This window comes from Pantherophis guttatus, chromosome 16 (assembly GCF_059756535.1).
Source record: "Pantherophis guttatus breed Tessera chromosome 16, ASM5975653v1, whole genome shotgun sequence".
NCBI classification, from domain to species: Eukaryota; Metazoa; Chordata; class Lepidosauria; order Squamata; family Colubridae; genus Pantherophis; species Pantherophis guttatus.
Genome location: NC_142078.1, coordinates 19,279,500 through 19,303,896, shown reverse-complemented (window position 1 = coordinate 19,303,896; position 24,397 = coordinate 19,279,500). Strand labels below are relative to the sequence as shown.

The 24,397-nt window shown below is 47.8% G+C and overlaps 2 protein-coding genes across 7 annotated transcripts in view; one reads left to right on the top strand and one right to left on the bottom strand.

Annotated features, from left to right (window-relative positions):
* The window catches only part of NUP188 (nucleoporin 188), a 44,369-nt gene extending 31,508 nt beyond the window's left edge, over nucleotides 1–12,861 (top strand). Inside the window, exon 44 of the mRNA XM_087879618.1 lies at nucleotides 12,780–12,861. Coding sequence (XP_087735744.1) covers nucleotides 12,780–12,854 — 75 coding nt within the window. The 3' untranslated portion in view covers nucleotides 12,855–12,861. The remainder of the gene's footprint in view (nucleotides 1–12,779) is intronic.
* On the bottom strand, nucleotides 1,102–23,817 carry SH3GLB2 (SH3 domain containing GRB2 like, endophilin B2). Of its 6 annotated transcripts, XM_060683916.2 has the most exons (12): nucleotides 23,516–23,775; nucleotides 14,165–14,306; nucleotides 13,895–14,023; nucleotides 13,405–13,538; nucleotides 12,921–13,013; nucleotides 9,806–9,868; nucleotides 7,021–7,044; nucleotides 6,445–6,534; nucleotides 5,909–6,009; nucleotides 5,442–5,456; nucleotides 4,007–4,274; nucleotides 1,102–3,260 (listed from the first exon to the last, which is right to left on the bottom strand). In XM_060683916.2, exons 1-12 carry the CDS (start codon nucleotides 23,576–23,578, stop codon nucleotides 3,153–3,155), a joined length of 1,230 nt encoding a protein of 409 aa, XP_060539899.1. In that variant the 5' UTR covers nucleotides 23,579–23,775; the 3' UTR covers nucleotides 1,102–3,152. The 6 variants fall into 6 exon arrangements, with proteins under 6 accessions (XP_060539899.1, XP_060539900.1, XP_060539901.1 ...); XM_060683917.2 differs by lacking the exon at nucleotides 5,442–5,456 and having other exon boundaries at nucleotides 23,516–23,817; XM_060683918.2 differs by lacking the exon at nucleotides 9,806–9,868 and having other exon boundaries at nucleotides 23,516–23,757.
* Between the last annotated feature and the right edge of the window lie 580 nt (nucleotides 23,818–24,397).

Sequence of the window (24,397 nt, the reverse complement as noted above, 5' to 3'; positions counted from 1 at the left end):
GTAGCCCGGTTCGGCTTCCGCTTTCGAAGCCCAACTTTTCCCAGAAGGAATCAAGCGGCGCGTGAAACAGTTGGAAGAACACAAGAGAGGCCTCTGGGAACGTCGGCTCTCCACGTTTCATACGGTGAAGCTACGGCTCTTGGCTGCTTTAACATCAACACCCCGGACCCATAAAACATTCTGCAACTGTCTCGATTAAATGTACGGAATAAAACAAGCGTGCTTTGCTTTCGGTAGAGATTGAAATACAGGTAGTCCTCGAATTATGACCAACATAATAATATGGTGCAACAACAGCAATGGCACTTAAGACTTCTATACTGCCCCATAAGTGCTTTACAGCCCTCTCTGGACTGTTTACCATGTCAGCATATGGTGGTGTGACCTAGGCCCAGGTAGTTATTACCAGACACAATCGGTCCTAAATAAACATACTTTATTAGAACATCTGAGAATTCTCAGCTTAGTCCAAGGTTGTTGAGCGAGTCGCCATGGGGATCGTGTGAATGCCGTTGCTAAGTGAACCCATTGTTCGCCATGGAGTGTTTTTTCCCCCCCCAAAAAAATCAGAAGTAAACGCTCACAAACGCTGCCAAAAAGTCCACAAACATTGTAAATTGCAGGTTGTGATGTGGGATGTTGCAAACTTGACAGGTACCCGAAATACAGTCATGTGACCATAGAGGGGGCGGGGCCTCTGTTGGAACTTTAGAACTGAGTTTTTTTTCGGTTGGAACCAAAATTCAAGGTGCTCGGCAATTGGTTCATACTTACGACGGTCGCGGTATCCTGGGGTCATGTGACCCCCCCCACCTTTTGCGACAAGTCCAGTCAAATGGGAAGCCAGATTCACTTAACAACCATGTTACTAAGTTAACAACCGGCAAGGCAGGTTGTAAAATGGAGCAAACAAAAATTCATTTAGCAACGAATTTTGGGCTCAGTTGCGGTCCTAAATTGAGGACTACCTGCATTTCTCTAACCCCTGGGGCCAGTCCCAATTTCTGCCTAAGCCTTGGGGGGGAAAAGAAATAAATAAATTTAGCTCCAGAGCCACAGACATCCTGTTTTTTTTTTTTTTTGGAAGAAAGCAGCCGAAACTTGAGAGCAGCTCTTAACTTTTAATTAATCAAAGATTGCAGTAACAAGAGTGTCGGCCATTTCCTTTACATCTGAGCTCTTGGCCCGTTTCAAAGTCTGCAATTGTTAAAGGAACTCGACAAAGGAAGGAAAAAGAAAAGCAGAATACAAACAGTTTGCAAGGAGAGATTGGGGAGGACGTCCCCACACACCCAGAAAAATGGGCCTGGAGTTACTTGCTGCCTCCCCCCGGTGAGGATTCTCAGATCCGTAGCCCCAGCGGGGTTCCTGACTCGGACCGGGGGATACATGCCAAACACCGGAGAATGCAAGAAAAAAACCCCAAAAGCCCCAAACCCCATTCAAATTGGGGGAAACCGTGCAGAAGCTTTAAACCGAGCACACAAGGAAAGAACATCTATAACTCAGAAAAGGATAATAAAATGTTTTATACCGGGGTGGGTGAGTGGAAGGGGATCTGAAGCTGCTAATAACAGCTTCAGATCCAATCTTCTGTTTCTAGGATTCATGATTTCGGCTCCCCCAAAGCAGCTTCCGAGCTCCTGCCGGTGGAACCTGATTATTCAGAAGTATTTTTTTTTTTTTAAGTATTGTGAAAACCACAGGATTTTTTTTGCTCGAAGATTGCACCGGCAGAGAATCTTCCTGCCTGCCAAAACACATCTGCCCCAAAAGATTTGGCAACGTCCCACACTCCTGGGACATTCAGCGGATCCCTCCAGGAAAGGAGGACTGGAGAGCCTGGTAAAAAGCTCAGAAATGCTGCAAGAAAGAGCAGAGTTACCTAAACCCCGTGTGGCTTTCTTAAGAAGAAACCCAGAAGGGATAATATAAACGAAGCCCAAGTGGGAGAACGGACAACAGGCCGGCAAGCAAAAGAAACGTTTGCAAGTCGTTCGGAATAGATTGCATTTACAGAAAGGGCTCTGCAACCCGACGTCAGCCTGAAAGCGCAAAGGGGAAAAAAGCACCGGTCAAGCTTTGAGCCACGCGGCCTCAGGCGGCGGGACGGTGGCCGAATCTGCTCCATGCTCTGTGCTAGGTTACACTGGTACTACATATGGCTTCGAGTTCGGCAGAAGCGCCCCAAGGATCGGAGCTATGGAGCGTGAAGAGATTTGACAAAATCCGGGCTCCTCAACCTGCAGGCAGATGTGTTTGTTAGATGTGTGGGTGGGTGTGTCTTTGCACACCTGAAGACAGGGCAAGAGGAAACACAAAGGTGTGGAAAACTGGTGCATGGCCAGATAATCAAAGCCTAACGGTTAAAAAGAAACTTCAGCCCGAGTTGCAAATTCCATCTCTTTTTCTTCGTGAAATTCTTAGGATCTTTCTATCGGAAAGATTGACCCCACTAGCTTTCTTCTCCGACTGGCTCCGAGTTGGGGAATGGGCTCGGATGGGTGGGCAAAGGGGGGAAGGCTCGGCCTGCGTTCAGAAAACTCCTCCCTTCTCTCCCCACATCATTCCCCCCACCCCCCGGCCTGGAATGTCTACAATCGATTGAAGGCTCCGAAAAATGTAAAGAAAAAAATTGGGTGAGAATAAGGGGAAGGAAGGAAGGAGAGAGGGAGAAAGGAAGGAGGAAAAGAAGGAAAAAGAAAGGAAAGGGAGGAAGATAGAGAAGGAAGGAAGAGAAAGAGAAAAGGAGAAAGGGAAGGATGGAAAGAGGAGGGAGGAAAGATGGGAGGAGAAGGAAGGAAAGAAAAATTAAGATGGGAAGGAAGGAATGGTCTCTAAAGTGGCTAGTCCTCATGACCCACCACTATCCCCAACGAGCTGGGGGTGTCTTCCCAGCAGCTCCCAACAATTCTCAAAGCCAACTAGGATAATTGGAGGGGAGGCCCTGAAACCCTGGAGAATGGAAGTGATTCACCACCATCCCTTTGGGGCCTTAATCCACACAACCTAAGAACCCCAAATAATAATAACAATAATAATAATAAATAGTGAGAGCGAGGGATCTCGGAATGAACCAGTTTCCAAAAGAAGAAGAAGAAGAGAAGAAGGAGAAAGAGATGATTTTCTTGCAGAGTCCTTGCCAGGTGCGCTTAGCTCAGCAGTTCTAAGTAGGTGACAGGGACTTTGCCTTTCTTATTCCCCCGCTCTCCAACCAGCCAGTCAGGGTCCATCCCTGGGAGACTGTACACAGTGATCATCTGAAAGAGAGGAGAGACAGAAGGGGGTCAGGCAGGGTTGGCCTAACCGGGGTTTTACTTGAGTGCTTTTTTGGGGCAGTTCTTCATACAGACAAACGGCAGGTGAATTTTATTTAATCCAGCTTGGATTTTGGGCAGGATTCAGAATGAAATTATGATTGTTATTTACTGTATGGCCCATTCGCATCACATTTCGATTAAAAAAGCACAAGAGATAAAAGATTATCTTACATGCCATGTCTAAAATATCATGAACAAATTACAATTATTTATAATAATTATAAATAATAATTGTAATAATGATTTTGTATTATAAATATTCTAAAAGAATGAGGGAAGCGTCTGAAAGGGTACGAAATCCCCTCTTTATGGAAGCTGAAGGCCCCTTTTCCTACCTAACCCTGTAGGTGGTCCTTGACTTATAACCATTTAGTAACTGTTCAAACTTACAACAGCACTGCGAAAAGTGACTTACAACCTTACACGACCATCGCAGCTTCCCCACCATTCACGAGATTAAAATTTTGGACGCTTGCCATACTGCAAAATCCCCATTCCCACCCTACTCTGGGGCCAGCCAGAGGTGGTATTTGCTGGTTCTCCAAACTACTCAAAATTTCCACTACCGGTTCTCCAGAACCTGTCAGAATCTGCTGGATTTCACCCCCGTGTCGTGGGTTTTGGCAGGGCTGCCCAGGTGCCACGCGTTCTCCCAGCGCCTTGCCCGAGATGGTGGGGGTGCCAACCTCATCCGAGAGTAGGGAAAGCTCGCTGCTGTCGGCTGCATCGTAGTCATACAACACTCGGGCTTTCCGGGTCCCGCTGCTGGGGGGCTTCACCTCGCTGGGGTTCAGAGCTTCAACCACCGGAGCCGAATTGGACGCTCCGGCAATCGTGGGCACCACCGGGAGGGTGGGCACGGCGGGCCCCGTGGCGGCAACCATGGCGGTCGGGGAAGCAGCGTTAGGCGGAGGCGATGTGGACTCTGTGTTGCCCACAAAAGTCCCCGGCAACCTGGATAACGGAAGAAAAGATGAAGGGAAGTTGCAAGCCGGCCCTTCCAGCGTTTCGACTCCTGCGGTTCAAGGTGCTTAACACTTAATTACAAAACTTGCAGCCGCTTATGTGTGAGGTGGGAGACTCACATGCCAAACGGATCATCTCTGTTCACTTTCCAGAGGATGCACAGACTCCTCTGCTAGGCAAGTCACGGGGTTCAGACACCGCCAGGTTAAAACTAGCCAGGTTTAAGCAATTGAGTTGTGTGAACGGGGCCACTAAGCAATTACTTAGAGTAAGAGTTGGAAGGGACCTTGGAGGTCTTCTAGTCCAACTCCATTCTCAACCCTAGACCAGGGATGGCTAACCTTTTCGGCACCGAGTGCCCAAACTGGAAGGTGTGTGTATGCGTGCGCGGTGGAGCGCTGGAAACCCAAATACCAGTGCATGCCTGTTTTTGGGCTGTTTTCTGGGCCAAAACCAGCCTGAAAACAGCCTGGAAAATGGCCTGAAAACAGCCTGAAAAAGGTCTGGAAGCAGCCTGGAAAACAGCCTGTTTTGGGGCTCTTTTTTGGGCCCTTTTCAGGCCGTTTTCCGGCACTCAGGTGCCTGCGAAGACCAGCTGGCCAGAAACCAGAAAAATAGGTGGCAACTGCGCATGTGCCCACAGAGAGGGCTCTACATGCCACTTCTGGCATGCGGCATTCCATAGATTCGCCATCACAACCCTAGACCATCTCTTCTTAACAACCTCCAAAAACCTTTCATTAACCAGGTTTCCTCACCCAGTAAAAAGTAGCTGAAAAAGATCTACAAACACTGTAAAATAATTTTTTTAAAATTTTTTTTTTCAAAACTGTTCTATCCACTTTTATGTCCGTACTAAAATAAGACAATTTTATATATATATCTAATTTATGCAATTTATTTATATGGCTATTACGCAATAACGAAGTACAACCCACACAGCTCAAATTATAAAGTGAGATACAGGAAATGGCAACGATCTAAGAAATTTGATCAATTTAGCAAATCCTAACAAAATTGCGCTCTTAAATGTTAAAGAGAACCCCAGCTTTGGATACGATACCAACTTGCGCGGAGGATTATAACCCTGAAATGGTTTCCATTACAAATTAAACCACTGATAAAAAAAAAATCTGATTTTTTTTTTTAACTTACATTTCTCCTCTGGAGCTGAAAGCCAGAGAGGGACAGAACAGAAGACAAGAAATGAAGAAAATAAAAATCCCCTGAAATTTCAGAGTTTAAAATATGAACAGAACAGAGAACACAGAACAATAGGATTGGAAGGGGCCTCAGAGGTCTTCTAGTCCAACCCCCTGCTCAAGTCACAGACCCTAGACCATTTCCAGTCCAATCTCTTCTTAAACCTCCAATGATGGAGCACCTCAACTTCCAGAATCATTGCACTGATTCATTGTTCTCACTGTCTTAATCTGTTGAAGACCATCAACCGTTCTGACTACCCTCCAAAACTTTTAAGTTTGGCCAAATGTTTTAAGTGCTGAGTCACCGGGGGCGAGGTCATTCAAGTGCGCTGCATCTGGCCCTTTTTGGGACCCCCCCAGATATCCTCCCCTTAATACACCCTGGGCAGCTTCAAAAAAACAACAACGTTTAGCTACCTATTCAGCTGCTTCTGGAGATCCAACATGTATTGGTAGCATTGCGCGTAGTACGTGGTCTGAGCTTCTGCAAACTCGTGGAGACATCGGAGGTGGTTGACCTGAAAGAGAGAAGCAGAGTCCAGCGTATTGTCCAGGGAAGGTTACGGGCGGCTCTTGCTGAAAACTGGAGATTAACAGCCTTTATTTATTTTACTGGGGTGGCCTAGAGGTGAAGATGCTCGCCTTCCACTCGGGAGGCTGAGAGTTCATTCCTAGGCAGCGACAGATGTTTCTCTCTCTGGGCGGAAAGAGAAAATATCTGCTGTGAACCCCCGCGTAGGCATCAGGAAGGGCATCTGGCCAGTAAAGGCTCAGTTCCGTTCAGTCGCCTCAACTCCACCCGAAACAAGGGATTAAAGAGTCATAAAAAGAAAACAAAGATACAGTACTGCTGTTTACACACCTTTTTATTTTTCTCCCTTTTTATTATCGTAAGCCACCTAGGGCAGCCTTACGGCCGGCAAATAAATTTAACGAATGAATTAAAAACTCACATGCGTGCTGTTGATTCCTTCCAAAAGAAGCCGAGTTACTTCCGCCTGTCGATCAAATTCCGTCTGGGCCATCCGAAGCTCGTGCTCCGCCTGCAAAACACAACGGTGGAGCCCCCTCAGAACGAAGGCACAATCGCCTTGGTAAATATTCCAAATATTGTAAATATATCCATCCCCACCCACTGCCCCAAGGAAGCCTTTCAGCCTGTTTTCTGCATTTTATTAATGGAATATCATTTTTTTTTAACTGCAATCGATTTTTATTTTTGATTACGGACTTTGGCAGGATTGGAAGATGCTACAGGGACTCCTCGTCTTACAACCATTCATTCAGCACACGTTCAAAGTCACAACTGAAAGCGTGACTTATGAGCAGGTCATGGTTGCAAGTCGAAGTCTATCTGTATGTAAATCCAGAAACGGGGTTCATTCAGCCACCAGATTCACCGTCTGGTACGAACGCAACACCCCCCCAGGGTCGACTTCCTTCCGTTCCAGGAAAAGAAAAGATGGACATTTTTGGATTAAAAAAAAGAAGGAAAAAAAAAAGAATACTGGAATATTGGTAGTACTTACTTTTTCCACCTCGTCACTCCAAAGCTGTGGGGAACCACAGGACAAACGGAAAAGCGAGTCAACATCAGAAGACACCAAACCACCCACATTCCAACACAATGAAGCCACCTTGGGGGCGGCCACAACAGGGTTGACTGTGGGAATGCAGCTGGGCCTGTCCCCCACCCCGAGTGGCAGACGGTGATAGACCTCCAAATGGGGAGGGGATTCCATTTCCTCCTCTCCTCAAACCCCACTCCAACCCACCCCCAAGTCAGGTGTTTGGATTAAGGTAGACCAGGGGTCTCCAAAGTTGGCCACTTTTAAGACTTGTGGACTTCCAACTCCCAGAATCCCCCAGCCAGCCATGCAGCAATTTTGGGAGCCGGAAGTCCACAAGTCTTAAATTGGCCGAGTTTGGAGATTCCTGGTGGCTAGACAGACCTGTCCTATGAGCCAGGGGTCTCCAACCTTGGCAACTTGAAGACTTGTGGACTTCAACTCCCAGAATTCCGCAGCCAGTTGGCTGAGGAATTCTGGGAGTTGAAGTCCGCAAGTCTTAAAAGTCGCCAAGGTTGGAGACCCCTGCTATGAACTATGAGAAGCTCTTCATTCTTCATGATGGACCGTCTAGGGGCCCCCCGTCTGCTCACTTTGGCGGGATCTGGCACAAAAGCCCACCCCCCAAAATGCAACACGCCATGCATTCCGTGACCTAGCCTAAGCAAAGCAGCATTTCCAAGGGGAGGGAAGTGGGTGCCTTTCTTTGCCACGGCAAAAACGTTCCCCCAAAGTGGGCCACATCCCAAGGGCAGATTTTGGATGGAGAGACACAGAAAAACCAAGGGTGTAAACCTCCAAACATCGCAACTTTTAACACTTGCAGACTCCCAACTGCTTTCATTTTGCCCCCGGCCCTTCTCTTTGTTAGTGATGGTGAACCTATGGCACGGAACTGGTCCGAACCGGTAGAACCCCACCACTGTCTCTGGATCAGAATAAACTATTTAGTAGCACTGAATGTCCTCCTTTTCTCTCCGGACTTCCACCCACGTCTAACATTCTCCCTACTCCTTTTTGGGCCGAATGAGCAAGCCGTCGTCCCTTCCCCAAAGTTGCCAACTTGGAGCAGAAACGCCACTTTGGAAAAGAAAGGCCCCCCGTGAGGTGATGACGACGCCTGATTTAGGGGAGCAGCCAGCATGCAACGCTGAAAGAAAGCGATTCCTCTGCCAAGCCAGGATTCCGGGGACCCGGTGCATCGTCCCCCCCCCAATCTCCCTGAATCTGGATTGAACCTGGTTCCTTCCCAACGGGAGTGTCAGCAAGGCGGGAAACGGACACGGGGAAAGGGTGGTGGTGTTTCGAGGTTCCGACATTTTAACGTGAGACAGAAACACAGCTGCAAACCCAGATGAACCGGACAAATGTCTGAATGGGTGGACAATGCTGGCACCCCCTGAACTGCTTTGGGAAGGAACCGTGCGGTGGTGGTTGGGTGAGAGCCAGGAATTCTCAGGTGGCAATTGTTTTTTCTTCCTTAAAAGACTGTCCCCCGTTAATTAGGGGGGACGGACAGGAAAAGGATGGCAAAATAGGAGGGAGACAGGGAGGAGTTATGGGGTCTATGGAGATTGTCAATCATCCAAGTCATGGTTGTCCCAAAAGAGCAACTGGCATTTCTTTTGTTTTTCCTTGAAGACATTTCGCTTCTCAACCAAGAAGCTTCTTCAGTTTGACTGGACTGAACTGGAGTTAGAACTGAACTTCAGTCAGAACTGAAGAAGCATATTGGATGAGCAGTGAAACGTCTTCAAGGAAAGACAAAGGAAGCCCAGTTGCTTTTTGAAAAAGCGCCTTTGGGACTTCACTACCTCCGTCGGTGTTCCATGCAGAAAAGCCTCAAGTATCTAGCATCCCCATTTGGCTTGGAGCGAGTGGCTCAGTCCTGGGATCAGATTAACCAAGCTTGCAAGGATCCTGGGTTCAAGGCAGGTTGAGAGGAAATTAAAACAGAAAAAGGAACATTTAAAGCGTTCCAGAAATGTGGACTTAAAATTCCCAGAATGCTCTGCAACATACAAAGGCAGGGCAGGGAATTCTGGGAGCAGACATGTGCCCACCTAAAGTCTCCCTTTAAACGCCCAGAATGCTCTGCGGTGCCCATGTGCAGGATGGAGAATTCCGGAAGACGTATTTGCCCATCTGGAGAATCTCCTTCAACTCCCAGAATCCTCTACGGTGCCTAAAAGGCAGAGCGGGGAATTCTGGGAGTTGAAACGGGCTCAATCGGAGGACGTCACAGCCACCAAGCTGAGCTTCGGTGCTGAAAAGGCGTAAATCAAGTCAATAAATGAGCAAGCAGCGTGTGAATCTGCAGCCGGCCTCTTCCTTCTCCTCCGTGCCCGTCTGTCAACTTGGCACTTTTGCCAGGGTTTGGCTGGGGAAGGGATCATTGGAGGGACGCTGCCTCCAATGGGAGCCCATTTGCAATGCCCCTTGGCTGGGGCAGACCCTCAGAAGGGGCATGACTTGATGAGTTTCCATCTGTTGCTGCTTGTCCTGCCTTCAGGTGCTTTGGAGGATAGGTTGACCCCCTCTTCTTTGTGGCAGCCCCCCCAAATATTGGAACACTGCTATCGTGTCACTCCTAGTCTTTCGGGGATTGCTCGGCTGCTCACGTTAAAATGCTGGGCGCAGCCAGTGCTGGGTCCGGTCTGCGTGAGGAAGGGGGTCTGGGGGTGGGGGGAGAAGGGATGACCGAGGATGGGGGGGGGGAGGATTTGAGAACCGGCACTGGTCTTACCGCGGCTGCGCTGGCGGAGAGAATGTAATTACGCGGTCTAGTCTCTTGAAAGTCGGGCACCGCCTACGGAGGGGGAATACAAATTCACACACAGATCACGGGGCGGGAAAAGGGGGGGGCGGGCGTGGGAACTGGCAAGGAAGAGCAATCCTCTGGGTCCCCCAAGGCCTGAAGGGGACGGTTAGGAGGGTCTCCCCAAACCTGAGCGTCCTCCCAATTCTCTTCCGCCCTATTCCTCAGGGCTTAGCATCTTACATGGACTTCAACTCCCAGAATTCTCCAGCCAGCCTGCTTTAAGGCGGATGGACCTCAACTCCCAGAATTCCCCAACAAACATGCTGGCTGGGGAATTCTGGGAGTTGAAGCCCCCCCTCCCCCCCCCAGATCTTAAAGGGGCTGAGATTGAGATGCCCTTTCATTCCGAGCAACAGAACAATAATACTTGATTAAACTCGGAGGCTGCCCGACTCTCAACGACTCTACTTGGAAGGCAGAAAATGAAATTACGCCTCCCGCAGGCCGGGGAAGGCAGGGAGCAGCCACGCCGCATACATTTACACCGCCCAGCAGCTCCTGCCTTCAACTCTTCTCGCTCTCAGGCTTGCTTGCTCACGCAGACATACAGCATTCCGAAAAACATGAGGACTAGAAACTTGGGGGGTGGGAGAAATAATGCCAAATTCCACACCAGCCATGCAGGTTTCATGCATTCGAAATCCCAGGCCAGCGGACGAGGAGGAGGAGGTGGAGGAGGAGGAGGAGGAAATGTTCGGCGGGTAAGGGCTGGCGTCCGATGGGCAGGATGGAACCATAAAAGAAATCATTAAAAAAAAACCAAACTTGCGTGCTTGAAAATTGACCGAAATAACAGGTGTTGTAAAAGGGGCACCAATTTCTTGCTAGATGGAATTAATTAGCCATTTAGGACTCTAAAATTTTCTAATAAGAGTTCTGTGATGGTCTTGGCTTTAGAATGACTTTATTTACTGGATTTCTAAGTAGCCCATCTCACGAATACAGCGACTCTGGATAGCTTTGCAATGAAATACGGCCGTAAGTCATTTTTTTTCAGTGCCGCTGTAACTTAGGACGGCCGCTAAATGAGTGATTGTAAGTCAAGGACCATCTATACCGCTGCTTCCTTAACCTGCCAGTGGATTCTCTAAAAAACGGCCTGCTGGCTGCCCTCCTTGGCTGGCACTAGGAGTGGTGCGGTGGCCTAGAGGTGGAGTTCTTGCCTCAAAATCAGGAGGCTGTGAGTTCGATCCTAGGTAGAGGCAGATGTTTCTCTCTCTGGGCACAATGAGAATATATCTGCTGAACAAAACTCAGCACTGGCGACAAGAAGGGCATCCGGCCAATAAACATTCTGTTGCCCAGACTCTACCCTGCAAGGTATTATGGGGTCGTTAAAAGAAGATGATCATATGTCTCCCAGCTAGGCCCATCCACAGGATGATTAAATAAATCCCCATTCTATTCCATCCGTACCTCCAATTCCAAGTTATGAGACCTTGTGAACTAATCCCAGTGGGTTTCCCAAAATTCCAGTTGTGGTTTGCAGGCAGAGACTAAGAAATTGAGCTCGGGGGTGGCTTAAGGATTAAGGAGAGAGAGAGGTCTAGTGGTGAAGGCCAGTAGAAAACCAGGAGATGGGGAGTTCTAGTCTCGTCTTAGGCGTGAAAGCCGGCTGGGTGACTTTGGGCCAGTCCCTCTCTCTCTCTCTCTCTCTCTCTCTCTCTCTCTCTCTCTCTCTCTCTCTCTCAGCCCAACCCACCCACCTCACAGAGTTGTTGTTGTTGTGGGGAAAACAGGAGGAGGAAGGAGTATTATTGGATGTGTTCACCGCTTTGAATTACCCTATAAAGTAATAAAGGTGGGACATAAAACAAAATAAATACAATAAATTCAGCTAGATGTCCATGCTACCCCTTTGTGAAAGCAACGTTTCTTGCTCAAGAGCCCCTTCTCCCTCTCGCCTCCCCACACATGCCATTCTCACACCCCTTCCCCTCCCCAAACAGGGCTGTGTGTAACCTGGGTTCCTTCAAAAAAAAAATTAAATTAAAATCCCAACAGCCTCTTTTTATGGAAGGCAGCTCTCAAAAAAAGAGACCAGTCCAGAAAACAGATCCAGCAATCGTCTCTTCCTTTTCAACCATGTCTTTGCATCTCTTAAGGACTAGAAACTTTAAAACTAAACTTTAGCATTTTGCTGGCACCGTCTACACACAGCCTTGTTTCCCGCAATCCTGCCTTTGAAACCCAGCTCCATATTTGAGGAAGGGGCTCGTTGCCCCCATCCCCAAATCCCTACCCCATTCTCTCCATGCACCCAAGAGGTCTTCTCAAATGATGTCCAAAAAGAATGATGATAATGATGATGCTAATCATAATAATAACAACATCACAGCACTACTAACACAAGTAATACTCACAGTTCCCTCACACTGAGCAAAATAACAGACGAAAATAAATAAATAAAAAAAAAAGAGAGGACAAAACGAAAGCAGAGATTAGTGGAGCAAAGAGCAGGACATAGGAAGGACAAAATATTCAGAATAGCAAAAATAGCGTGTAGGAAACGAAACAAGGCAGGAAGGAACCAAAATCTCCGGCATCGAACGAGGCTTGTTAAAGACGCTTCCGGCTGGATGGGCCAGGATGATTCCTAATTGGATGCTGGTTAAGGTCCCAGGAGGTCTAAGTGTTCAATGAGGACTAGGATATTCGTTGCAGGGAAAGAAAGTTGAAGCAAGGGATCGGGTGGAAAAAAGTTGTGCCAGAAAAACTGGCTGTTTCTTGTCCAGGATTTGCAATTCCTGTTCTGGTTCTCAATTTACAACTGCCATGCCGTAACGGTCGTACAGGCAGGCCCCTGCTCCGTTTTCTTTCTTTTTTGGGGGGTGGGTGGGGGTGGGGTGTGAGGGCAGAATACGTCACAAACATATCAAGCTTTTCCCTTCCTCATCAGAGACACGCACAACACAACCCATCCGGCGGGCGAGAAAGAAGAAGAGGGATGGGATCTGGCGTGCCACGGTGCTGATGGATACACACATGGGGTGGGGGAGCAGGCAGGACGGTGCGGAGGGGGCGAGAGGGGAAAAATTACCGCAGCTTTCGCTTCCGCGGCCCTCGCTTTCTTCAGCCGAGCTTTGCAAGCGTCCAGGTCCAGGCGACGGTTTTGCAGGATCCGTCTCTCTTTCTGGAAAACAGAGAAAAGTCCTGGGTTGGGCTAGATGACCTCCAGAGGTCCCTTCCACCTCTGCTGTTCTGTATTCCGATTTCCCTCGACTGGTGCTTTTGCATTTTTGGAATAGGATATACAGGTAGTCCTCGGCTCAGATTAGCTTAGAGGTAGGTAATAAATAAATTTAATAAATAAATGAATAAATAAATGTACAAATTAAATGCAAATGCACCTGCCGGCTTTGAAAATTTGGCATAGCCCAACAACAATTAACACCTATGAAAATTGGCATTGGAAGCAAATTCCAGCAAAGCCCCGCTTGCTTCGGGCAGGCAAGTGAAGGAGCTCCTTCAATCCAAACGGGCCCCTCTTCCCTCATCCTGCCTGCCCTTCGTTTTTTACGCACCGAAATGGTTCTCCAGTCGCCTTCCAGGAAGTTGCGCAGCGGAGTCAGGAAATTGATGGAAGCTGCGTGGATGAAGTCCCGCTCGGCTCCTCCCAGACGCCGCTCGGTCTCGCCAACTTTGATGAGAGTTTTGCCTACCGAGAGAACAGACGGTTGGCATTTCCTGGGCTTTTGCAGGAAACAATTCGTTCGTTCGTTTCAAGAGTGGGAAGATCTGTCCGTGAATCCCAGAGACTCTGTGCCAAGTTTTGCCTTGCCCTGCGTTTGGAAACTAGTTATCTGGCAGCTTTCCAAGCGAGATAAGGTTTGTGTCGATAAATACTCCTCTGAAAGACTGTTTGGACAAGCCTTGCTGATTGTGAATGAAAGGAATTCACAGCCGTGTAAATAAAAGGGGTTTTGCCGGGATCAAGACTCTGCTTTGTGCTTTTTAGGGAAGCCTAAGTCCGAACAGTGGAGAGGAACGAAGCCTCCGCCGGCCATGACTCACCATAGGGAGAGGTGGCTCCGAAGTCAGTAGCCGCTTCCATCATGTACTGAGCCAAAAGTTCCACATTGGTGACCCGAGATGGGACCTTCCTGTCCAGCTTCTCATAGAGGAACTCTTCCACTCGGGCACCTGTGACCGAACGGACAAATTGTGTTACGCACTGGATGAGGAGAACAAGAGGGCCTTCCTTAGAAAAGGGGGGGGAAAAAACAATAACTTGTGACCGGTCCTAATTTATTAGCACCCCTGCGGGTGCTAATCAAGGCTTACTGGGATTCGGTTGAAGCAGGATCTCCGTCTGTCGTAAAATCTTCTCCGTCCAGTTTTTGGTGGTGTCTGCTCGAGCCAGGAGATTCTCAAAATGCGCGTCTAATTCTGTCTTCTCGGCCTGACCAAGTTTCTCCTCTGTGAACTGCAGGAAGAGAAGGAAAAACCAGCACGAAAGAGATTAGTCCTTAAATTGTAGTTTGAAAAGTAAGGTTGTAGATGAAATTTCTTTATCAGCAAATATAAATTTAGTATAAAATGGTTTGTCGTGAATGCGACTGCCTGAGGGGTCCTGGATTGGAGCTGAAAGGCGAAAGGGAAGCACTACGTTCCCTTCCATATTGGGGTAGACCAGGTGCTTCGACAAAAAAACATCTATCTATCTATCTATCTATCTATCTATCTATCTATCTATCTATCTATCTATCTATGCATTCATTTAGTGACTGTTCAAATGTTACAATGGAACTGGAAAAAAGTGACTTATGACCGTTTTTCACACTTACGACCGCTGCAGCATCCCTGCAGTCACGTGATCCAAATTCGGATTCTTGGCCACTGATTCACATTTGTGACGGTCGCAGTGTCCCCGGGGTCACACGGGTAAGAAAGATTGTAAAATGGAGCAAAACTCAATGATCTTGGTTAGAGCAATGGAAGTTTTCGGCTTAATTTTGGTCATAAGTCAAGGATCTCCTTGCCCCAAGTCTTAATTTTACAAATTCGTTCTACTTAAATAAAACCCCTCAATTTGGTTCCCCAGGGAAATAGTGGGAATTTTCTATTGAGGCCATCCAAGATTTCACAAAACGATATTTTAGGGAAGCCCATGGTCGTATTTGCAATGCTCCTGCAAGCGCTCTCACAAAATGGAGAGGCCTGGTCCAAACACAAACGAAGAAATACCCTGCTTTTAGGGTATTGTAATAAAATATTATACATTATTTCTCCTTTGGCTCTGTAAGAGGGACATGTCACTTATGGAGATGGGCAGATGTAGGCATCAGATCAGTAAATGAATAAATAAAGAAAACCAATCAATAAAAAAAGCATTCTTTTGGCGAGAGGGGGCTATGGGATTCAGAGGCATTGTTGGGAGGGGAAATCTGCAGATATTTTAAGGTCTGCAAACTCTAAACTTGATTTATATCTGGGCATTATGAACTTTTTCCCAGCTAAGAGAGGGAAAAAAAAAAACCTGGCACAAATTCCAATTGACGCCCGTTAAATATTTTATGCCAAAAACAGTTGCTTGGAAGAAAATTTCTCCAAAGGAGCCAAGAGAGACTTGTAACTGCAGAACTAAGCGGATCATTCCACAGCAGGAGGGGAAGGGTAATGAGTGCCTCACAAATTCAAGGTCTCGCTGAAAAAAAAAATATATAATTTCAATTAGCTGCTAATGAAAGAAAAGCACCCGATACCTTGGAAACTCAGTAGCAGCAGCAGCACGATAATAACATATCTTTCTGGATGGTTTTTGTTTCCTGCGCCAGCTGTTTATATTTCCTCTACTTTGGATAATATGAATGCTTAATAAGAAGAAAAGGAACAAAGACCCACAAATAGAAGTAGAATGACTGTGGCAAAAGAAAGCAAGGGTGTTATTTATACAGGGATAGCCCTCAACTTATGACCACAATTAAGCCCCAAATTTTATGTTAGGTAAAGGGAAAGGTTCCCCTCGCACATATGTGCTAGTCGTTCCTGACTCTAGGGGGCGGTGCTCACCTCCGTTTCTAAGCGTCTCCGTGGTCATGTGGCCGGCATGACTCAACGCCAAAGGCGCACGGAAATGCTGATCCCTTCCCACCAAAGATGGTCCCTATTTTTCTACTTGCATTTTTTACCTGCTTTTGAACTGCTATGTTGGCAGAAGCTGGGAAAAGTCACGGGAGCTCACCCCGTTACACGGCACCAGGGATTCGAACCGGTGAACTGCCGACCCTTTCGATTGACAAGCTCAGCGTCTTAGCCACTGAGCCACCGCGCCCCTACTAAAATTTATGTTAAATGAGAAATTTGTTAAGTCAGTTTTGCCCCATTTTTTTTTTTTTTACTTTTCTTGCCACATTTGTTAAGTGAATCATTTCAGATGGTAAATTAATAACACTAACAGGGGAGGGAGGGAAGGGGGGGGAGGGGGGATATTGGACCTGAGTGAAGACTTCACAATGCACAGTACTGGGGCTGATATCTATGCCTATCAGTTTAAGGTGTATGAGAGGACCTGAGTGAAAACTTCATACACAGTCATTTATAACTTGAAATGGGTGGGGGGGAGGAGGAGAGTGAGGGAGGGAGAGAGAGAGAAATAGAGCAAATGGTGGACCTGAGTGAAGACTTCACAATGCACAGTACTGGGGCTGATATCTATGCCTATCAGTTTAAGGTGTACGAGAGGACCTGAGTGAAAACTTCATACACAGTCATTTATAACTTGAAATGGGTGGGGGGGAGGAGGAGAGTGAGGGAGGGAGAGAGAGAGAAATAGAGCAAATGCTGGACCTGAGTGAAGACTTCACAATGCACAGTACTGGGGCTGATATCTATGCCTATCAGTTTAAGGTGTACGAGAGGACCTGAGTGAAAACTTCATAAACAGTCATTTATAACTTGAAATGGGTGGGGGGGGAGTTAAAAAGGCTAAAAACCCGAGTTAAAAGGGCTTCATGTGCTAACGCTAAGGGACAGAAAACAGTGCCCTCGTGTGGTCAATGTAGGAATCGCAACCACAAAAGGAAATCATTTATCATTTCTTTCCTTTTGTAGTTGCGATTCTGACATTGACCACACGAGGGCACTGTTTTCTGTCCCTTAGCGTTAGCACTGAAGTCATCATAAGGCTTTTAAACTCGGGTTAAGGCTTTTGAAGGAGGTTTCTCTCTTCTTCTGGGCCTTTTCTGCAGCCCCTGGGGCTCCCGTTGCCCTATTCATATTAAACATACGGTTTTTAATGATAATAATAATTCCAAGTGCTATTGAAGAATGGACATTAAAAGTAGTGAATTTAGCAGAGATGGCCAAAATTTCAGCGTATTTGAAGGACCATTCAAATGAACCATATTGCGACGCTTATCTATTTTTAAGCTGTAAATTAAGATCTGGTTGAAGACTGCATGGTGCACACCAATTCATATCTTTAAATGGGAGGGGGGGAAGAGAGAGTGAGCAAGAGGGAGGGGGGAGAGAGAGAGAGAGAGAGAAAGAGAAAAAATGCTGGACCTGAGTGAAGACTTCACAATGCACAGTACTGGGGCTGATATCTATGCCTATCAGTTTAAGGTGTACGAGAGGACCTGAGTGAAAACTTCATAAACAGTCATTTATAACTTGAAATGGGGGGGGGAGGAGGAGAGTGAGGGAGGGAGAGAGAGAGAAATAGAGCAAATGGTGGACCTGAGTGAAGACTTCACCATGGACAGTACTGGGGCTGATATCTATGCCTATCAGTTTAAGGTGTATGAGAGGACCTGAGTGAAGACTTCATACACAGTCATTTATAACTTGAAATGGGTGGGGGGGTTGAGGAGGAGAGGGAGGGGGGAGAGAGAGAGAAAGAGAAAAAATGCTGGACCTGAGTGAAGACTTCACCATGCACAGTACTGGGGCTGATATCTATGCCTATCAGTTTAAGGTGTATGAGAGGACCTGAGTGAAGACTTCATACACAGTCATTTATAACTTGAAATGGGGGGGGGAGGAGGAGAGTGAGGGAGGGAGAGAGAGAGAAATAGAGCAAATGGTGGACCTGAGTGAAGACTTCACCATGGACAGTACTGGGGCTGATATCTATGCCTATCAGTTTAAGGTGTATGAGAGGACCTGAGTGAAGACTTCATACACAGTCATTTATAACTTGAAATGGGTGGGGGGGTTGAGGAGGAGAGGGAGGGGGGAGAGAGAGAGAAATAGAAAAAATGCTGGACCTGAGTGAAGACTTCACCATGCACAGTACTGGGGCTGATATCTATGCCTATCAGTTTAAGGTGTATGAGAGGACCTGAGTGAAGACTTCATACACAGTCATTTATAACTTGAAATGGGGGGGGGGGTTGAGGAGGAGAGGGAGGGGGGAGAGAGAGAGAAATAGAAAAAATGCTGGACCTGAGTGAAGACTTCACCATGCACAGTACTGGGGCTGATATCTATGCCTATCAGTTTAAGGTGTATGAGAGGACCTGAGTGAAGACTTCATACACAGTCATTTATAACTTGAAATGGGGGGGGGAGGAGGAGAGTGAGGGAGGGAGAGAGAGAGAAATAGAGCAAATGGTGGACCTGAGTGAAGACTTCACCATGCACAGTACTGTGGCTGATATCTATGCCTATCAGTTTAAGGTGTATGAGAGGACCTGAGTGAAGACTTCATACACAGTCATTTATAACTTGAAATGGGTGGGGGGGGGAAGGAGGAGAGGGAGGGGGTTAGAGAGGGAGAGAGATTGTGGTGAAGGAACCCGAGCACAGGCCTCCCTGTGAAGCAGAAAGAAAGTATGAAGTGTGTCAGCCTGTTTGGTTGAATGTAACAGGAACACAGTTGGAAGGGACCTTGGAGGCTATCTAGTCCAATCCCCTGCTCACGCAGGAGACCTGTTCTAGGGATTCGAACCGCCGAGCTGCCGACCTTTCTGATCGACAAGCTCAGCGTCTTAGCCACTCAGCCACCTAGCTTATGCACTTGTATATGGAGATGCATTAGCAAAAAGTACAGCACATTACTGTGACTTATATCCATGTTTAAATGTATGTGAGGAGGACCTGAGTGAAGACTTCATGGTGCACAGTAATTTATACCTTTAAAAGGGGGGGGGGCGAGGGGTGTGTGTGTTACTGGACCTGAAATGAAGACTTCACAATGCACAGTAATGTGGCTCCTCTATTTAGCTCAGAGAGCACCAAGGACCTCACGGTCCTCCTCCTCCTCCTCCACTCCGCAAAGCCCTCTTCCCTTCTAGCACTGATGAAGTTACCTAGTTGGGTCATGTAACGTCTGCAAGGAAACCACCAAGCTCAGAGAGCACCAAGGACCCCACAGTTCAACCCTATTCTCCTTTATTGGCATTTGGGGGACGGACGGACACACAACCAAAACCGCCTCACAACTGAGATCTTTTCACTACTCCTCTGAAATCAGCTGGGCTCCGGATGGCCCAATTCCCACATCCAAACTACTGCCCTTCAAAAGAAAACCCAGCGCTAAAACACCATTGAGATGAGGATGCGGATGGTTATTTGTTATTTTCCTGGAAATGGTACACAAAAACAACTTGAAACTTTCCCGTGAACGACACCAAGCCAACCCCACACAAGAGAGCGAACTGGTGACTCAGCCCCCAGCCGGCCTCCCCCCAGGTTTCAGCTCGCAAAGAAACTTGGCTGATGAATTACCAGCCGGTCCGGTTTCCGAAGCTCAACTTCAGCCGTTATGAGCTCAGTCAAGTGTAAAGAGGCAGCAACTGCAGTATTCTCTTTCCCATCGTCCTGCCTGCGTCCCAAACCCCAAGGTTAAGGATTCTGCGGAAGAATTTCTCTCTCCCATCCTTGGCCTTCAGGCACCAAAACTCCGGTTCTGCAAGCCGCTCGTTTTGATGCCCCCCCGCCCCCCGAATCAAAAGAACAGGGATTCCTCGACTTATGGCCACAACTGAGAGCAGTATTCCCACGGCTAAGCAAGGAAGGGGGTGAAGTTAACCCTTGCACGGTTTTTACGATCGTTTTTGCTCACGACCGAATCACCGGCGCCGTCGTTCAGCGGATGGTGTTGTTGTGTTAAGCGAAGCCAACTTCCTCCGTCGACTTTGCTTGTCAGAAACTGGATGGGAAGGTCGCCAAAGGGGGAAATCGGGTGCACCCAGGATGCTGCAACAGGCATAAGTCCATGCCAGTTTCCAAGCACCGGAATTCTAATCACATGACTATGGAGACGCTGCAATGGTCCCCAAGCATGAAAAACGGTCACAGGAAGTCACTTTTTTCAGTGCCATTGTAACTGCAAACGGTCACTAAATGAAGGACTACCTGTATCTCAACCGCCCATAAAGAGCTTTTTGGGTTCTTCGTGGCTTGTTAAATATAAATTGCTTAGAAAATAAACATGCCAGGTGGGCTCAGGGGATGCAGGCTTCCACAAGGAAACCTCTTTACCTATCCAGGTGAGAGGACAGGTGAGAAGTAAGTAAAGGTGACAGGAGACTTCCGGAAGGGCGGGCAGAGGAAGTAAGAGGGAGAGAAAGTTAGCAATTGGATAATTTTATAACTGGCCCATCGGACCCAGCCTGGCATTGGAAGGATCCAGGCTAAAATTCCCACTGCAGGTTGCAAAACTGTAGCTCTTCCCCCCGCCTTCTCTCCCTCCCCTTCCTCCTCCCCCCCCCCCCCGGGCAAACAGGCCTGGTTGCAAAAAAGCAACTCAGAGGCTCAAAGTAACTGTGCAAAGGGTTATTTCCAGAACATGGTCAATGCAGCGGCTGTAAAACCGGAACAATGCATCTCCCGAAAGGCTGAGGTTTCATTTCAGCCAAGGCTTGCACCGAATTGCACCGCCGGCTGAAAAAGAAAACAGGGAAGCAGCATTTTCTGCTTTGCTCCAACGGCCCCCATCTTCCCTTTCTTCCACCCTCTTTGCAAAGATCACCCCCTCCCCTTTTTCTAAAATTCAAAAGGAAACCCGCTAAAAAGGACTGAATGACTCTGTAAAAGAGGGAGCAGTTCCCTTTTTTTAAAGTATATGTATGTGCGCGTAAAGATAATATATATTACAGTATAGGGAAATTAAATAATTTATATACAATTGTAAATATGCATTGCAATTTGTGAATAAATGGTAACATAATGCTGCAAACATATTGCGAGTATATATAAATTACTAGTCACATTGCATATTTTGTTTGTATCCCTCTTTATTCTTTATAAATAACTCAAGGCAGCATACATACCCCATACGCTTTCATCCTATTTTCCCCACATCAGCACCAAATAAGCTTTGCAATAAATACATGTATTAAATACTCATACAACATTGCAAATATATATATTACAGTGTGAATACATTTTAAATAAAACATACAATTACATTGCAGTATAATAAAAATGTAATAGCCCGGCAAATATACATCGCAATAAAACAAAACCCTAAAATTTCCATCAACAGTTATCAACCCTGAAGCTGCCTGAAGTTGTGACATCTTGAAAAGCAGAAGCGAAGCGATCCGCAATAAATAATTTGGACGGCAAACCCGAGAACCATCTGTCTGGAGGCACCTTTGGCGTACATTTTTTTCACAAGATGCAACAGGGAGAAGCGGAACCTGGGGTGGCTTAATGGCTGAGCTGAGCAAGTCCAGAAGGAAAGCAGAAACCTGTTTTGCTTTCAGAGTCAACAGGAGGAGGGTTGGCTCCCTGCTTGGACCTGGAGTTTATACAAGCTATTCAGCAGACATGGGGAAGAAATGGAGGTAGTGACAGATATTATTTTCCTGGACTCCAAGATGACCGCAGATGGGGCCTGCAGCCAAGAAATTTAAAAGACGCTTGCTCCTGGGAAGGAAAGCTATGGCAAATCTAGACAGCATCCTAAAAAGCAGAGACATCACCCTGCCCACAAAAGTGCGTATAGTCAAGGCTACGGTTTTCCCAGTTGCAATGGATGGCTGGGAAAGTTGGACCATAAGGAAGGCTGAGCGCCAAAGAATGGAGGCCTTTGAACTCTGGTGCTGGAGAAGACTCCTGCGAGTCCCTTGGACTGCAAGGAGATCCAACTGGTCAGTCCTAGAGGAGATCAACCCTGACTGCTCTCTAGAAGGCCAGATCCTGAAGAGGAAACTCAAATCCTTTGGCCACCTAATGAGAAGGAAGGACTCCCTGGAGAAGAGCCAAATGCTGGGAAGGATGGAGGGCAAAAGAAGAAGAAGGGGACGGCAGAGAAGGAGGTGGCCAGATGGAGTCACCGAAGCAGTCGGCGTGAGCTTCAATGGACTTCAGAGGATGGTAGAGGACAGGGAGGCCTGGAGGAACGTTGTCCATGGGGTCGCGATGGGTCGGACACGACTTTGCAACTAACAACAACAGTAAATCAGCAGACATCAAGTCACCCTTTCCTCATTAACAAGTCAGGAAAGAGGCTGAGCTGGGACAAAGAATTCCTACCCAATTATATACTAGTATATAATCTTTTTTCTCTTCTTCCAAACACCAGCCATGTTTCATTCTATTTCTCTATATTTTATTCCTTCTGCAATGGAGCCCCATCTTCAGAAAATGTCCGTTTGTCTAGCAAGCAATGATCCACTGATCAGAAATAAGAGTCCCATCCTTCGAAGGGCCAGATGCAACCTAGAGGGGACGTTTGTGGAACAGATTTCTCTTCCATGGCCTACCCAAGGACCAGGTTGTGACATTTTTACTGCCTCTTTTTTTTTCTCCCCACCAAGTTTGAACTGCAAGGTCAGCAGGACAGGTCCCCTATGTTTGAGATGCCTTCAGACCAAGGTTTATTTCCTCCTCCTGCTGCAGCCTTCGGGAAAGCGGCCTTTACAAACACACCGGGCAAAACCCAAATTCAAAAGGTGGAAGGGATGTAGAGACCAGCAAGGTTGCACAGTCACCATTCTGGAGTCTTTAGGAAACCGTCAGTTGCCAAATGCAACCCGGATGATGGCTTAACCCTTGGTGGGCGAAAGCAGCCAGCTGCGTGCAGTGCGCACCCCGGGAAGGAACAAACAAACAAACCGAAACAAAACCACAAAGCATCTCTCTGTGCATTCATTCAGACAAGCAGAGATGGACAGGGGAGGCGTCAAGGCGGGTTTTGCAGGACCCAATCCTGAATTTCAGCTGACGGCTGGCCTGTAGCGCCCGGAGCAGAAATGGGAAGCTCGCCCTTTAAATCCACGCAGGCCTCGTTCACATAACCCCGAAGCACCCAACATCTCCAGCCAACCAGCTGCAACCCGACTCACCCACCCACCTGCCCATCCATCCATCCATCCATCCTCCCTGGCCTAGCCCGGCATGTTGCATTAAGTCAGATCCCGGGTTGGGAAGGGAGTGGAGAATGAAAAACACTCGACCTATTTCTTCGGGTGCCTCGCCTTCCCTTCCCACGCTTCTCTAGCACGCGGGGTGGTGGTAGTGGAACAAGCCAGTCTGCCCTCCTCTTCCTCCTCCTCCTCCTGCACCCTGACACTCCTTGCAGACACGCGTTAGACTCGCAAGTGGCATCATCAACCAAGCCCCGAGCTACCCAAAGAAGCCCCCTCCCCTCCAGCTTCACGCAACGGCCCGATTCAGACGACCAGGCGGGGAAAGAAGCGGTTCCCACCCCGCCTGGAAAGCCCCCCGACCCCAATCTACCTGCACGGCCCGGGTGAAGAAGACCCCCGCATCCGAGGCCAGCTTCTTCATGTTGAAATCCATGGGAAAAGCGGCGAGGGCGACGGCTGGCTGGCTGGCTCTCCCCGCAACAGAGCGAGCCGGCTGGGCTGGGCTGGCGCTGCGGGCAGGCGAGGAGGAGGAAGAGGAGGAGGGGGAGGCGGAGAGCAACGCCAGCGAACGGCCGCCAGGCTCGAGCGCCGCCAACGCCCCTCCCCGCCCAGCCAGCCAGCCAGCCAAGCAGCCCCTTAAAGGCACCCAGCTCTGCCGGAGCTGTCCAAACCGCGCGTAAAAACGCAGCCTTTTTACGCACCGTTTGCCAATTGCAAGGCTCCGTCCCCGGAGTAGCACCATAGAACCGAGAATAAGCAGGAGTTTGGAAGGGACCCTAGAGGTCATCTAGTCCAGCCCCCTGCTCGAACAGGAGACCCTACCTAGACCGTTTCAGATAAATGGTTGTCCAGTCTCTTTTTTCCAAAAAGCCTCCGGTGATGGAGCTTTGAGGGGGAGAGCCTTTTCTGTGAGGGCACCCCCCCAGAGATACAGAAGATTCCAGATCTGCGCACTTTCCGCCGTGCCCTCAAAACATTCCTGTTTCAGCAGGCCGGCCTGGCCTAACTTTCCCTTTATATTGCTTTTTGATTTTATTTTAAACTGGGATGTCTTGAATTATCTAGGACCAGAATGTTTAGTATATTTTAATTGGTTTTTTATTATTAACGTTTGTATTACATGTATTTTTATCGTTCGCTGTTCACCGCCCTGAGTCCCTTAGGAATAGGGCGGTATATAAATTTAATAAATAAATAAATAAATAAATCCACGACTTCTGGAGACAAGGCGACCCACTGGTTAATCGTTCTC

Excerpts from the sequence above, each read along its gene's own strand:
- SH3GLB2 (XM_060683916.2), bottom strand. The coding sequence starts at position 23,578 with ATGGATTTCAACATGAAGAAGCTGGCCTCGGATGCGGGGGTCTTCTTC. Across the intron at positions 13,014-13,404 it reads GCGACTGGAGAACCATTTCG|AAAGAGAGACGGATCCTGCA; the intron begins GTGCGTAAAAAA and ends TCTGTTTTCCAG. Across the intron at positions 3,261-4,006 it reads TTTCCCTACTCTCGGATGAG|ATGATCACTGTGTACAGTCT; the intron begins GTTGGCACCCCC and ends CCTCTCTTTCAG.